This window comes from Pyrus communis, chromosome 6 (assembly GCF_963583255.1).
Source record: "Pyrus communis chromosome 6, drPyrComm1.1, whole genome shotgun sequence".
NCBI classification, from domain to species: Eukaryota; Viridiplantae; Streptophyta; class Magnoliopsida; order Rosales; family Rosaceae; genus Pyrus; species Pyrus communis.
The window spans coordinates 5,034,140-5,051,016 of record NC_084808.1 but is presented as its reverse complement, the minus strand read 5'-3'; the positions used below and the strand labels follow the sequence as shown (position 1 = coordinate 5,051,016).

Genomic DNA, 16,877 nt, shown 5'->3' with positions numbered 1-16,877 from the left:
AAGAGATATTTGGGTGGAAACGTTAAAAGTAATGACGTTAGTGTGTTCCATCATGCAAAATATATCGCCATATAGAATCTTACAACATTGTTGTTTGGATGGGAAAGTTCATTTATGAACTCTTCATTTCGATTCCCAACCAGAAAGTGTCTCTAGTGTGCCGAGACTATGACACTAATGGGGTGATAGTTCAAGCCAGGGAATCAAGGTCTCATCAAGATCCGAACTCAAATGAGGCTAAACCGCATGATTGAGAATCATGTATAATGGTGACGTCGTTAATCTCAAGGTTGCTTCTATGGATAACGTATAGATATCCGTTGTCTAGGCCTACTACTCAGCCATTTTTAAAATGAATTCAGAAGAGCTATCATCACTGATGACCAAGCTAATTGGCTCTAGTGCAAGTGGGAGATTGTTCGAAATGTGCCCTAAAAGCTAATCAGAGTCTTCTTCACAGGCAATAACCTTAAAATCAACTTCTACAAGTCAAAAAATTGACCAAATGTTATTGGAATTAAAACATGGTCTTAAAACATCCAAACGATTCCCAATCAAAAACATCTTCAACTTCCTCTGAGTCAGAAGATGATTCAGATTCCATCTGAAAAGTTGAACCAGCTTTTCAAAATCTTGAACTCAAAAGGATTACCAATAAGTGAGTCAACCCAACATCCCTTACCAAAAATTGGTATCCCAGGCCAACACCTTCGGATATCCAGTTTGAGGAAAGAAACATTCAAAACCAATTCTCAGTCTCTTCTGATAATCTCTGTGAATGGAATATAGATGGTTTGTCTGAACAAGAACTCCTTAATAAACTCCAACATATCTCTATGGTTGCTAATAGTTATATTACCAATCATAATCTCAGCCAACCACAAGTTGTCGACCTTTTGGTCATTGGATTTACAGGAATGCTTCATTCCTGGTGGGAGAAACATCTCATGGAATGTCACATCCCGGCCCGGGCCCCCACCATATCCCGGGCTCGACTCCACCGTAGCACGATATTGTCCGCTTTGGGCCCCGACCACGCCCTCACGGCTTTGTTTCTGGGAACTCACATGAGAACTTCCCAATGGGTCACCCATCATGGGAATGCTCTCGCCTGCTACTCGCTTAACTTCGGAGTTCCTATGAAACCCGAAGCCAGTGAGCTCCCAAAAGGCCTCATGCTAGGTAGAGATGGGAATATACATATAAGGCTTATAGGATCCACTCCCCTGGGCGATGTGGGATGTTATAATCCACCCCCCTTAGGAGCCCGAAGTCCTCGTCGGCACACTCAGCCAGAGATTGACATACCAAAATTGTCACATCTCGACCCGAGCCCCCACTTTGAAGTTAAGCGAGAATGGGCCAGAGCATTCCCAGGATGGGTGACCCACTAAGAAGTTGCTCGTGAGTTCCCAGAAACAAAATCGTGAGGGTGTGGTAGGGGCCCAAATCAGACAATATCGTGCTACGGTGGAGTCGAGCTTGGAATGTGGCAGGGGCCCGGGTCAGGATGTGACACAGAACAGTCCATAAATGAAATAAAAAATGCTGTTAAAAATGATGAAGAAGGATCAACCATTTTTTAGGATCCATGATCAACTCAGCAATCTGAGATGTCCTACTCTAAGGGACTTTAGATGGTACAAAGATGTTTTCATATCTAGAGTCATTCTCAGAGAAGACAGTAATCAACCATTTTGGAAAGAAAAATTTATAAATGGATTACCAAATCTTTTTGCACACAAAATTAGAAGTGTCTTAGTTAATGAAGAAGGTATCATACCATATCATATCCTTACTTATGGAAATATAATCAATATTATCCAGAAGGAAAGCTTGAAAATGTGTATCGATATGAAAATTTCAAAACAAGTTAATAAAGATAAATCCATCACTAAGTATGAACTAGGAACATTCTATGAACAATATGTATTACCTCCTATTGCTCCCTCCAACAAAAAGAAAAAATCTCAAGTCTATCACAAGTACTCCTGTTTGTACAATACTTGACCAATCCCGAAAATACTAAGCACCGGTCAACAGCATACCGTCAAGGATCCACAAGATTTTTCCTCCAACCAGAAGGCCAATCACAACACGACACATGTCGGTATCAGAGGCCAATCATAGCGCGACACATGTCGATATGAGAGGCCAATCACAACACGACACGTGTCAATGTCAAAACAAAGCTAGAAACTCTCTTCTATAAAAGGGGATCATTCTCCCACAATAATCCCTAATGTCATTTGTACTAAACTATTCACTAGAACTCACTAAAAGAGAGCTTGAACCTATGTATTTGTGTAAACCCTTCAAAACTAATGAGAACTCCTCTACTCCGTGGACGTAGCCAATCTGGGTGAACCACGTACATCTTGTGTTGTTTGCTTCCTTGTCTCTATTCATTTACATACTTATCCACACTAATGACCAGAGCAACCTAGCGAAGGTCACAAACTTCACACTTTTTGTTGTACCAAAGTCCTCGCCGATTTTGTGCATCAACATTTGGCGTCGTCTATGGGAATCGCACTTATTCCTACTCTCTCTAGCTTTGTCAGGCTGGCTTCCACCATTCGCACACTTTCTTTCGACCAGGCACCCCTCTCCAACATGGGGAGTGAAGGGAGCCACAGCACGCAGAACGACACCCCCCTCGTACTTAGTACAAAGCAACGAAAGAAGGAACGAAAGAGGTTTGCTCTTCAGGCTAAAGTCGATGAGCTAAAGGCCCAGAACAACAAGATAGCGATAAAGAATGAGATCCTCCAGGAGCAGTATGAGAAGCTCTTCGGAATGCTCCATGAAGCTAGGCATACTCAAACACACGAACTCATCACCCCCGGAGAAGTCAACCACCACCTGGGTGCCCCCCAACACGGGGGATCACCTGCCTTCAACATGGATATCCATAATGGGGAGCGAGTTACTCATCAAGGTGTTGATCAACATGAGACCTCTCTCGACCCAGCTGCTTCAACCCAAAGCAGGAGAAGTGGAGGAAGGCACCTTCTTGCAGAAGGAGTAGAAGGATCAAAAGCAATTTATCGCGACTGTCGGGACTTCCTGAGGCAACGTCGAGAGAACCCCATCCATATAAGCTCAAAGGTCAATGATCCAAGGGTTTCTGAAAGGTTCGGTCCTCTTCCATGCCCCAAGCCAATTGCCAATCTAGGGAATGAGCGACATGTCCTAGAGGAATATGAAGGTACGGAGGACGCATGGGCGTTTCGACAGGCTCGCCCTGGAAGTCAGTACGGTGAGTCCAAAGAAAAATCTCATGCCCTTGACCAAGCTTTCCTACTTCCAAGAGGAGATAGAGACTTACGGAAGAAGGATCCAGCAGTACCTGACTCTACTCAGGACCCCCTTGTCCTACAACTCCTTGAGGAAGTAAACAAGTTGAAGGCTGAATGTCAGGCCGAAATACCTGACTGGAACCAACCTAGGCCTGGCCCTCTTACAAGGAGGATCCTCGACACCCCCTCCAGGCAAAGAAAGCAGAAGCTTGGCTTACAACTCTACACTGGAAGGGAGGACCCGATTGAGCACCTTAACCTCTTTGAGTCCACCATGGCATACCGGAAGCACACTGACGAAGAACGATGTCTTCTCTTCCCCTCTACCTTCTCTGGCGGAGCTCTGAATTGGTATTGTTGTCTTCCACCTGAGACAGTAGACTCATTTGAGGAACTGAGGAAACTATTTGTCTCTCAACACATCTTCCAGACAGATCGCTTGCATTTCGCAGATGACTTGTACACTATTCGCCAGAAGTCGAAAGAGTCACTACGAAAGTATGCCGGCCGCTTCAGCCATGAGTATTCTCGCTGCACTGAGGCAGATGACAAGACCGCCCTTAAAGCCTTCACGGCAGGCCTACGCGACTGTTTCTTCAAGTACATGATCAATGCTAACACTTGGAAGACTTACTCTGAGGTAATGGCATAGACTTATCACCATGCCTCCGCCGAGGCAAGGACATATCAAGGGAAACCCCCTACAGCCATCCCTTATCAGCAAATGGGGAGTGGAGGCCAAACACGTGTCAAGAATGGTCCTACCCCGAGGTATGAGACATACATACCTTTGAATGCCACATGCACGGCCATTTACCCCAGTATAGCTCACTTGATACCAAACCTAAGGCCGAGGGAGCCAGATTTCAAGTCCACAAAGAACACAGGCATGTTTTGTGGTTACCACGAGTATAATGGCCATGACAGCGAGAAATGTATCACCCTCCGTGATCATGTTGAAGCTTTGGCACGTGAAGGAAAAATTGACCAGTTCCTCCTTCACCCTTCAAGGGATAACCGCAACCAACGCCAAGTGAATGTGATATATTCCAAAAGCGGTGGCACACCCATATCTGAATCTTCCAACAGGGCCATGAAAAACAATGAACGAACGTTGAAGCCTGGCCACCAAGTGTTTCACGTGGAAGACATCAGGGGAGGCAAGTATCAAAAGCCTAACTGGGATCCAATATGTTTCTACCCTGAGGAAGAAAGAGGTATCATCTATCCTCACAACGACCCACTGATTGTGGAGGCTCACATAGCCAACTTTGATGTACGATGAATCCTGGTAGACACGGGGGTGTCGGTTAATATCATGTTTGCTGAAGCTTTCAAAACAATTAATGTAGCTAAACACTTGGTTTTTCCTCTGATAAGCTTCTCTGGTGATGTCGTGCAACCTTTAGGGAGCGTACATTTACCCTTCAGCATCGGTACAAGCCCGTACACAGCCACCATCACCACTAACTTCTTGGTGGTCGACTGCCCAACGGCATACAATGTCATCTTTGGGCGCACAGACATTAATGATCTCAAGGCCATAGTATCCACGCATATGTTATTGATGAAATTTCTAACCCCCTATGGCAACGGTTACATCATAGGAGATTAACTTAGTGCACGATCATGTTACAACACTTGCATGTACCCAAAGAAACACTTTCTATACATGATCAAGTCATCAAGACCAGCTCGGACAAAGCCAACTTGAATATTCACAGTGGTAACAATCAACCCGACAATCCTCGAGATGACTCTTTCACCCAGCAAGCACAACCTACTGAAGAGTTGGAGAAGGTCTCTATCTCAAAAGATTATCCAGATCGCATAGTGAAGATTGGCACCACTTTGTCACCACCCATTCGGTTGGCATTGATCTCTTTTTTGCAAGAGAACACTGAAGTCTTCGCCTGGTCATACGAGGACATGCCAGGCATCTCTCCCAATATCATCTGTCATCGCTTGAGTATTGATCCCAAGACTAAGCCGGTGAGACAGAAGTGAAGATCTTATGACGCTGAATGATATGAAGCAATGAAGGCAGAAGTTGAAAAGCTTAAAAGCATAGGCTTCATCCGCGAAGTCAATTATCCAACGTAGGTAGCAAATGTGGTCCTTGTTAAGAAAAATCCGACCAAGGAAAGTCTCTTGCTTCAAAAGATCTTGTGGAGAATGTGTGTCAACTACACCAACTTAAACAAAGGATGCCCGAAGGATAGCTTTCCCCTTCCTCTCATTGATAGACTTGTAGACTCTACAGCAGGGTGTGAACTCTTAAGCTTCATGGATGCTTACTCAGGGTACAATAAAATCCTCATGAACCCTTCGGACCAAGAACACACGGCTTTCACTACTGATAGAGGATTATATTGCTATAAAGTCATGCCATTCGGCCTAAAGAATGCAGGGGCGACTTATCAAAGATTAGTTAATTCAATGTTCGCTGAACAGATTGGAAAAAGCATGGAAGCTTATGTTGATGATATGTTAGTCAAAAGCAAACATGCTAACCAACACATTGCCAACTTGTCTGAAACCTTCTCCATCCTGAAGAAGTATCGAATGAGGTTGAACCCCAACAAATGCGCTTTCGGTGTGGGCTCTGGAAAATTCTTGGGCTTCATGATTAGCCAACGAGGCATTGAAGCTAACCCCGAGAAGATCAAAGCAATCATGGATATGAAAGAACCAGTAACCTCAAAAAACATCCAGAGCCTTATTGGCAAGGTGGCAGCCTTGACAAGGTTCATCTCTAAGGCCACAGACAAATGCGCTCCTTTTTTCAAAGCACTTAAGGGAAGTAAGAAGTATATTACGTGGACCGATGAATGTGCCAAAGCATCTAAGAACCTCAAGGAGTACATGAGTAAAGCCCCTCTGCTTTCCAAACCTGAAGTTGGTGACACCCTAATTGTTTATCTATCTGTCTCAGCTTCAACAGTCAGTTTCGTCCTCATTCATAGGGATAGTAGTATCGAACGACCTGTCTACTATGCTAGTAAGGCTCTAAAAGATGCGGAGACACGATACTTCAACATTGAGAAATTAGCTCTAGCATTAGTCATGTCTGCTCGGAAACTTCGCCTTTACTTCCAAGCACACTCCACCATCGTGCTTACCAATCACCCCCTCTGACAAATACTTCAGAGTCCTGACGCTTCGGGGCGAATGATCAAATGGGCCATAGCACTGGGAGAGTTTGACATCTCCTACCACCCAAAGCCAGCTGAAAAGGGCCAAGCAGTTGCAGATTTCATTGGCAGCAGCTTCATCACCCCTGGAAACCTGGAAGGTAGAACTAACACTCCCAGTATGGACTCTATATGTTGATGGCTCATCCAACCAACAGGGTTGTGGAGCAGGACTAGTCCTGACTACCCCCGACAAAGTGGTAATGGAGTATGCTCTCCGCTTCAAATTCAAGGCGTCAAACAATGAAGCCGAGTATCAGGCCCTTTTAGCAAGCTTACGTTTGGCCAAACATCTTGGAGTTAAACAAATTAATATCTTCAGTGACTCCCAATTGGTGGTTAACCAGGTCACGAACAACTTTGATGCTAAGGATAACTCCATGGCAGCGTATCTTGCGCAAACGCAGCTTTTGCTCAAGCACTTCCACTACCAGATAACCCAAGTCCCTCGAGAGGCAAACAGTCATGCAGATGCTTTGGCTCGCCTCGCCTTAGCAGTGGAAGACAGGATTGGGAGAAAAATTCATGTCGAATTGTTGGCAACACCAAGCACCATGGTCACAGAAGTATGCAACTTGCAACAAGGGGATAGCTGGATCACACCAATTTATAAATTCCTTGTTCATGGCACTCTCCCAAATGATAAAGTCCAAGCTAAACAAATTCGATACAAGTCTACCCGTTACCTGATCATTAATGACCAACTCTACAAGCGAGGTTTCAACCTACCATACTTACAGTGCCTCACACCTGCGGAAGCGAAAATTGTCCTTCGAGAAATACATGAAGGAGTCTATGGAGATCATGCTGGATCTCGATCCCTAGCACACAAGGCTTTTCGCCAAGGATATTACTGGCCAACACTCCACCAAGATGCCATCAGAATATTCCGCTCATGTGATAAGTGTCAACGCTACGCAACTATTCATCACTTCCCTCCCGAGCCTCTTACTCCTATGATCAACCCTTGGCCCTTCGCCCAATGGGGACTTGATTTGATAGGCCCAATGCCTACAGGAAAGGGCAAGGTCCGCTATGCAATCGTTGTAGTTGACTACTTCACAAAGTGGGCCGAAGTAGAACCCTTGGCAACCATTACTGAGGCAAAAATAGAAGACTTCGTATGGAAGAATATCCTTTGCAGATTTGGCATTCCTAATGCGATAATCACGGACAATAGGGGACAGATCGACAACAAGAAGTTCAAGATGTTTTGTTCTAAGTTCAACATCAACTTATGTCTTGCCTCCCCAGCTCATCCCCAGTCTAACGGACAAGTTGAAGCCATCAACAAAATAATCAAGCGCACTTTGAAAACCAACTTGGACAAGGCTAAAGGTTGTTGGCCAGAATTTGTACCCCAAGTTCTTTGGTTATACCGCACTTCATATCGGACTTCAACAGGAGAAACTCCATTCTCACTTGCCTTTGGTACAGAGGTTGTTGTCCCAGTTGAGCTTGAGCAAGCAACGTTCCGAGTCCAGAACTACATGCAAAGTGAAAATGACAAACAACTCACCCTCAACTTGGATCTAGTCGAGGAACATAGAAACCAAGCTCACTTGAGGAATGTCGCCTACAAGTAGCGCATCTCCAACTACTATGACTCAAGAGTCAAACCTCGCTCTTTCAAAGTGGGGGACTGGGTATTGAAGAAAAGATTACTCTGCGACAGAGTCCCGAGTGAAGGCCCAAATTGGGATAAACCGTTTGAAGTTATTGGCATCAGTCGCCCTGGTTCTTACAAGCTCAGGAGCTCCGATGGCAAGACCCTTGCCCATCCATGGAACGCTAATCACTTGAAGTACTATTCCAAGTAGACTCACACTGTACAAGTGTTGAGCTACGGCCATTCGGCATCCTATGTAATGAAGGCTATTTGGCATCGATTCAATAAAGAGGTGATTTCGACAACCTGGTCCTAACTCCCTTACATCCCTATCACTGAAACGCTCAGGTTTGAAGCTTCAACATGAATGCTTACAACATGAAATAAAGTCTATATATATGTCAACATGACTTATATCCAAACAAGGGATCTATTCAAACATAACCAAACATTCATCAATGATAGTACAAATACTTGGCAAATAACATCAAAGCGCACAGTACAAGGTTGCAAACATACACAAACAAAAAACCCTCAGCCTTATAACATGGCACATGCTAGACAAACAATAAACTAGTACATCCAAAGTACATGGCACATGCCACACAAACAACAAACTAGTACATTCAAAATACATGCAAAAAAAAAAAAAACACTATGAGTCATCCTCATCTGAGGCCGAACCCCTGACAATATCACTCTGTGTTTCAACCGCATCGCCATCGCCACCATCCTCGGTATCTCCAGAACCATCCTCATTCTCCTGAGACTGATCACCGAGACTAGCCTCATGATCAAAGTCATCCTCACTACTAGGATCAACTGCGAGGACGAAGGCTTCACCTCTTTGTCGGTACTCATCCATCTCATCACGGTACTTTTGGATAATGTTTCCATTATCGTAACACTCAAGGACGGCCGTCCATTTCCTTTTCTCAAAATTAGCCGCCCGAATACAGTGAGGTTTAAAAGTATCTTGAAAGGCCTGGGAACCTAAGAACTCCTGCATGGCAGCGTCCCTCTCAGTTAGGATACTCCTATTTAGCTTAGAAACTTCAACCAAGGCATTATCCAACTCCTCTTTCACCTTGGAAACTGATGCGATAATTATACGCACACAAATTAAACCCTCTTTTTATCAATTGTAGTAAGTATGTAAGTAGGGATCGTTCTTAACCGGGGATTAGGAGGGATTGCAAAATCACTTGGAAACTGACTCAAAAATGTAAAATAAAGTTTAAAACACTAAACTAGACTCAAAGAATGCAAAACTAAACACTTAAAACACTAAAACAAAGCAAAAGACTCAAACAGCACCCAAAACACTCAAAACTTCCTTAAAAACACTTTCTGGGCAATTTTGAGCACTTTGACTACATTGGACGAATTTGGGAAATAAATTGATTCAAAACACTTAGAAACACAAACTAAGACACTTTCTAACTAAATTGGACAATAAAGTAAAGGGGGATTGAGTTTTGGACGAAATTAAACTAAATGCACAGATTGCAATTTAAAACAGAATGTAAATATGAATTTGATGGAATTGAATGGATGGGAAGCTAGCTAAGGGGTTCATCTCCACACATGTTATACTTGCATATAAAACGATTTCCAATTGCTTTTCAATAAGCCATGAATTCTCAACGCCCCAGATTAACCGTGAATTGCACTAATTAACCCTCAGATTTTCCTAACGTTATTGAATTGGATGATTGCATACGGCAACCCAAAGCATTCCCCACAAGTTCCCTACATGAATTGCATAATAGAGATACAAGCAAGAATCATTAAGTTCTTTGAAAACCATAAGCATTGACGAAGCACTCGTTACTATGAACTGCATGAAACTTATGCCAAGAATTTACTTAACGCAATTGAGATCATCAACTTTTACTACTTGTGAATATAAGTTTGTAACGATTAGGTGAAACTTCCTTATATCCTAGCATTAGATTTACGCATGATAATTAAGCGTGCACTCTCAACCAACACACACAAATCAATGTAATTCACATAGATAAGTAAATTGAATTCACAACTTATGAAACGTAATTAGAAGTAATCAAATCATATCGCAAGCATAAACATGTATTTCGAATCCCCCCCTAGCCAAGGGGGGGTTTAGTTCCTCATACGTACACGACAAAGAGAATTGAAATTAAACATTGAAATCAAAGGAAAAGAAACACCTAAACATCCCAACAACTCAAACTTGAATTGTATGAACGTTTAGGCCCTCTTCTCTTCCTCTTTGTTGCGGCACAAGGTCTAAGGATAGTGTTTTGGAGGGTATTTGTATGTGGAATGGAGTGGGGAGTGGTGGAAATGGTGTTTTGGAGGGATGGGTAGTGCTGGAAATGGAAAGGATGCACGGCACAAAGGGATGTTGTTGGTGTGTGAATGGGGATTGTGTGTATGAATGCATTGCATGGTTTTATAGGGAGAGAAAGGGGTGAATGTGCATGTGGCTGATTTAAAGAATGGGAGAAAGTGGAAAAACAGCTAGGTTGGTTGGTGGAAAGCTGGAATTGCAAAGGGGAATGCATGTGGCTACAAGGTGTGAATGATTATGGGTGCATGTGGCTGAAATAATTAAAGAGTGAGGGGATGCACGACACAAAGGGAGATGACTGGGATTGTGGAGATGCACGGCACACCAAGGATGTGCTGGAAATGAATGTGAAAAGCTGGAAAAGGAAGGGTAGGCCACGGCAATGGTGAGGGTATGTGCTGATGGTTTATGGGAGAATGATATTGAAATGGGAAAACATGTGGCTGCCAACTAGGATGAATGATTGAAGAGTGCATGTGGGTGAATATGTGGCTGCAATGATGAAGTGGACAACCTGGAAATGGGATGGGAGTGCACGGCATAGTGGTTGAATTATGAAGAGTGAATGCATGTAGGGTTGATATGTGTGTGAAAGTGGCTGAATGAATATGTAAATGAAAAATGAAACAATGAAAAGGCCCTTGGGTTAGAAAATAGGTGCGGCTGAGATGGTTTCATAGATCAATGGGAGGCTACGGATTAAAGGGATTTTTTGTGGCTGAGATGGTTTGATGAATGAATGTGTTTAAATGGTTTAAAACAGGAAACAAGGCCCTTCCTTGCACGGCAAGGAAGGGAAACACCAAGGGACACACGGCAAGGGTTTTAAAGTTGCAAGGGACATTGTTTTGTGACCTAGAATAGGTAGGAGTCCTTGATATTGCTCAAACATAAGGTCTTTAGGTCTTCAATTTCGTCCATTCCTTTTGCTCCAAGCATATGCTATCCATTCCAAGCCCAATTTTGCTCCAAAATGCTCCAAAATGCACCTTTTTGCTTCCTTAGCCATATGAACCTAGAAACACACGAAAATGGCATAAAGGACTAAAATAACTAAAGAAACACAACGTAAATGCATGAGAACAAGCCAATTAAGTCGCATAAATATGCTCCTATCAAATTCCCCCACACTTAGCTTTTGCTAGTCCTCGAGCAAAATAGAAAAACAAAACAAAACCTAAACCTTCCAACAATTGCCTCAGGGATTTCCAATGCACATGACATGTTAAAAATCATCATTCCCACAGATTTTAGTCATCTTTACACTTAAGTACATTCTTAATCATAGTCACCACATACTAGTTCACAATTAAGCATTTAAAACCATGTTTTGAATGTAGTAACATGCTTTAGAGAATTTGCTCAATTCCTTACAAGATATGCACTCAATTTTCACTCCGATTTTCTGACTACACACCTTAATCTAGTTATATGTGAGAAGATTGATGTAAACATGAAAACGAACACTCACATATATGTATCACAAAGAAAGCAATTTCCGGAGTTAATAAGCATGTTTAGATATGATCTCATGAATGGAATGCTACTACTTAGATGCGAGAACCAGTGACACCATATGCTCATACCAAGTTCAAACTCCACAAATTGAAACACATAACACTCAAGATTGAAGTCACGGGTTGTAATGGGGCTTGGGGTGTTTGGCTAACAAAGACGTGATATGGAAAACAAAGGTTCTTAAAGAAATAGTGAGCAAAGCATTTGAATCAACTTAGAATTCACTTTTGAATGCAAACTCAACTTTTGAACAAAAAGGGAGAATTTAGACAATTTAGGGCCAGATTTGGTGTTTTGGACCCTTTCTTCAACATTCAACACTTAATCACTCATTCTTTCATCTTTTCAAGCTCTTTTTCTTTTCTTTCTTTCTTTTCTTTTCTGTTTTTCTTTTTCATATGTTTTTCACACTTTTTTTTCTTTTGAATCTCAAAACATACATATAAACTTAAGAACAAACATTCCTTCCCCCACACTCATTTTCTTGCATAATGTAACTCAAAAGGAATTCATTTAAGTCATGCTCACTATCTTTTAAGAACAAGGGTGTGGACTGTCCTAAACTAGGCTAGGTGAGGATAATGTGGGTTAACAAAGAACAAAGCTCAACGGGGTTAAAACTTACAACAAATACGAAATATGGGAAGTAAGGCTATTTGGCTATGGTGGCAACTACACAACTTCATCTTGATATATGTTATGTAATTCAATGTCATGCTTTGAATGAAACGGATATAAGTTCTAGCATTTAGTTCTATCATTATACAATTGCATTCTAAGTAGCAACCAAGCAAGGAATAATGAGATCATGCAACAACTTTAGAAAACAAAGAATCACAGATTATAACTCTCCAAAGAAGGTAATGGCTCGAGTCTCATAGGGATGTAGCGTTATTATGAGTTCCTTCCTTCAAGCATGTTACAAAAGCTGATTTTTTCTTTATGATTGCATGTGAATTCATAAATTATAACCATAACCAAGCATATACCAAAAGTAAATCAAACTTTTCTCCATGTTTATAACTCTTTTTAACAGTCATGCAATTACAAACCAAATCCTTATCATTGTGTTGGAAGGTACCCTAAGACACAAACACACAAAAACGACTCAAAACACTCTTTTTAGGCTTTTCAAAACATGTTTTTCAAATTTTTATGTGATTTTCGAAGTTATAAAACAAAACATACTAAAACACTCTAAAACAGCTTAAAAACACCTTAAAACAGCAAGGAACAACACTTGAAGTTATGGGTGATAAAATCCCACGAATTTGCATCAAATATTCTTAGTTACCCCCCCACACTTAAATCAAACATTGTCCTCAATGTTTTAAGCATAGATTCACACAAAACAGAAGTAAACACACAAACAGCACTTAAACATACTAAACATGGCAAAATGTAACTAACAAAGAGAAGAGTTTAGGGACGCAAATCTGGTTATGGAGTGTAAATTCCATCTTCTCCTTGGTGATTGCATTGAGGCTTTGATCTTGGTGATTCCATAGGCTTACTCTTGAACTGGGCTGGAGGATTCTTTTGGTTTCCTCCAATCGTTGATTTTCCACAAGCTTAATCTTGAACTGGGCTGGAGGATTCTTTTGGTCTCCCCCGAAGGTCTGAGCTTACTCTTTTTATCTGTTTCTTTGTTCAATCTCTCCAATTCGTATTGAAGAGGGTTAGAGGATAACTCAGCATATGCAGTTGTTGCTTGTCTCCACATGCTTCAATGTATCATTTTCACTTGCCTTACTTGCTCCCCTTTGCAGAAGTGGTCCCTTCTCTGGAAGTGTATCAACCGTTGAAGATGACTACTCGAGAGCAACGCTAGGTAAGCAACCAGGGAATAGATTCCAGGTAGTCGGTTCCAAATCGGAAGACTGACTCCAAGTGCCGGCTGATTGCTTCTTTCACTTTGCCATGCGAGTAAGAACAAGGACAAAGGAAAAGACAGGGAAAGAGCATGATATGAGATACCTTTGCTTTCGCCCTTGATGATATGAGATACTTTTGCTTTTGAAGAAATTCCTCTTGCCTCATCTGTTCTCCAGGCATTTGGTATCTTCTTTGGGGGTACATCAATGGTTGAATAGGTGTTCTCAAGGGAAGAAGAAAACTGAGCATGTTGAGAGGTTTGGTTGTAGCTACATTCTCGGCCAAGAAGAAGAGTCATGCGTTTTTGGATGTATGCCTTGCCATGAATGTTGACATATATAGAAATTTTCCAATAGCAAGTGGTGGTACTGTTCTTTTACCATTGTCGACAAAAGTTTTGATCCAGCAAATCAGGCTTTTTGAAAAAGAGTGATGACTCTTCGATCCTTGAAAACGCCTCTTTGATTTCTGAGCAGGCGCCTCTTCGATTTCTGAACAAACGCATATTTGATTTCTGAATGGCAAGTAGTAGTGCGGATGCGGCTTTGTCAGAGATCTTTTGACAAAGTTGCACGTGTTTTCTGAAAAGCAGAGAAAGCGTCGCCGAACTTTACGCTTGTCGGCAAAAGTGTGTAGTTGCGATGATGACCTCCACGTGTTTTCAACTTTGTCAGAGATCTTTTGACAAAGTTGAACGCGTTTTCTGAAAAGCCGAGAGAGCGTCGCCGAACTTTACGCAGGAAAATCCGGCTTTTTGAATCGGTAGTCGTGTCGCCTTGGCTTTTTATAGAGGTATCGATCACCTCCAACATGCACACTTTGAAGATTGCCCATTCTTGAAAATCGTCTCCGGCCCTTTGAGATTTTACTCCATCCAACCCTTCTCTTTGAACACCTTTGAAAAATGGCTAACCCATCTAACATCTGCTTAGATTTGAGTCTCAGCAGTGATACGGGTGCGCCGCGTCAAGGTAATGTATGGCGCCCTTCTTTCTTATCTTCTAATGGTCCTCTTACAGGTGAAGACTCCATGATGACGGATGCAACAACAGCTACGATAGTAGCTAGGAACCTCCTCACTCCTAAAGATAGTAGGCTGCTTTCAGGACGGTCCGATGAGTTGGCCGTTCAAGAGTCCCTAGCTCTCAGTGTTCAGTGTGCGGGCTCTGTGTCCAACATGGTCCAACGCCTACTTGCTCGCTCCCATCAAGTTGAATCGTTGATGGCAGAGGTGGAAAATCTCAAGCAAGAGATCAAACAGCTTAAGCACGAGAATAGAAGTTTGCACGTGCTTGCAAACAATTATTCGACAGGCATGAAGAGGAAGCTTGATGAGCTGCAAGAATCTGAAGGTCGGATTCAAAGTGACCGTCAAAGGCTTACGGCTTATCTCCAGAGGCACCTTTTTCCTGGGTCATCTAGCGTTCCACCAAGTATTGAGGCCTCGAATGATCTATCTTCGATGCCTCCCGCTCCGATGCCTCGTAGTGGGGCTTCACGTAAACATCCTTTGTGAAGGCTCTATCATTCTGCCATGTTTTATTTTTTTATTTTTTATTTTATTGCACGGCATGAAATTGATCTTTGAATGGGAGGTGATACTTGAGATGATCCGTTAATGGTTTAAATTCTAGAGTGGATGCCTGAATCATTAACAACATATTAGTATAAAAGAAAATTGAAATTCGGAGAGGCGGCTTACCTTTGTGCTCCGACATGAACTCAAGAATAAACACCCCTTCGAAAGTTATGACTTGTCCCGTGTCATAAAATCCAACTTCTTTGGGAATTGTTGTCTCAAGTATATCCTCTTTAACGAATTCTTGATATTCCATACTTTGCACCTTTGGAAGGGCTTCCAAGATGTCTTTTTCACTTTCTTCTTCCTTGGAATTCATGAACCTGCAAGGAATAGGGATATTTGTTGGAACGGGGTTAGAAATAATGAAATTTGGAACAACCTTACCTGAATTGGATGGCGTAGGAGTAATAGGTGCCTGCGGCAAAGGTGTTTCCACCCTTGTCGTGGCTTGGGTGTATTCCTCTTCCTCAAATTGCAATCTTTCATCTTCCTTGTGATTTGATTTTGATGGTTGAGGGTCCGTTCCAACCTCCTTGCCACTTCTCAAGATGATTTCCTTGGCAGTTTCAACTCCTCCCTTCGGATTTGCAATGGTTGAACTAGGGAGTTTGCCTTGGTCTCGAAATTGTCCTACGAACTCCGCTATCTGCCCAATTTGCTTTTCCAAGTGGTCCAACCTGTTGTCTTGATTTTGCCTCTCTTTGTTTTTAGTTTGGATTTCCTACGTCAAAGTAGTAAGTAATTGAAAAATCTTATCATTATCACTTGAATTACCTACATTGCTTTGGGCAGGTTGTGGTGGCTGCATAGGCGTTGAATAGAACTCCTCATATGGCTGCCAATATTCTCCTTGTTGAGCCTCATTGGCTTGATTTTGTGAGCCCTGCACCAAAAAAATTAATTCATTAAGCTTTTGATTATAATCTATTGACGAACTTGAGTTTGGTTGGGCATATTGAATATGAGGTTGTGGTGGGTGCATAGGTCTTGAATAAAACTCCTCATATGGCTGCCAATATCCTTCTTGTTGAACATTTTGAGGTTCCCACCACATAGAGTTTGAATGATCACTCCAATCTGAATTGTAAGTATTGGAAAACACGTCATTCCTTGATTGATTATGATCAAATGTACCAACTCTTTGGGACCTTTCCATGAGCTGTGACAAAAGAGAAGCATTATCAAGTGCCATGTCGTGCTTCTCTAGTACCTAAAATCAACAAAAGAAAACAAAACACAAATCAAAAACTAAAACTAAAATAAACAGAAAGTAACAATCCAAGGGATTAGCAAAGTTGCTAATCCCCGGCAACGGCGCCAAAATTTGATGCGATAATTATACGCACACAAATTAAACCCTCTTTTTATCAATTGTAGTAAGTATGTAAGTAGGGATCGTTCTTAACCGGGGATTAGGAGGGATCGCAAAATCACTTGGAAACTGACTCAAAAACGTAAAATA

The 16,877-nt window shown here is 42.1% G+C and overlaps 1 protein-coding gene across 1 annotated transcript; it reads left to right on the top strand.

The window, feature by feature from the left end:
* Nucleotides 1-4,026: 4,026 nt before the first annotated feature.
* Nucleotides 4,027-4,587, top strand: LOC137735958 (uncharacterized). The gene has a single exon (XM_068475310.1). It carries the CDS (start codon nt 4,027-4,029, stop codon nt 4,585-4,587), a length of 561 nt encoding a protein of 186 aa, XP_068331411.1.
* Nucleotides 4,588-16,877: the final 12,290 nt, after the last annotated feature.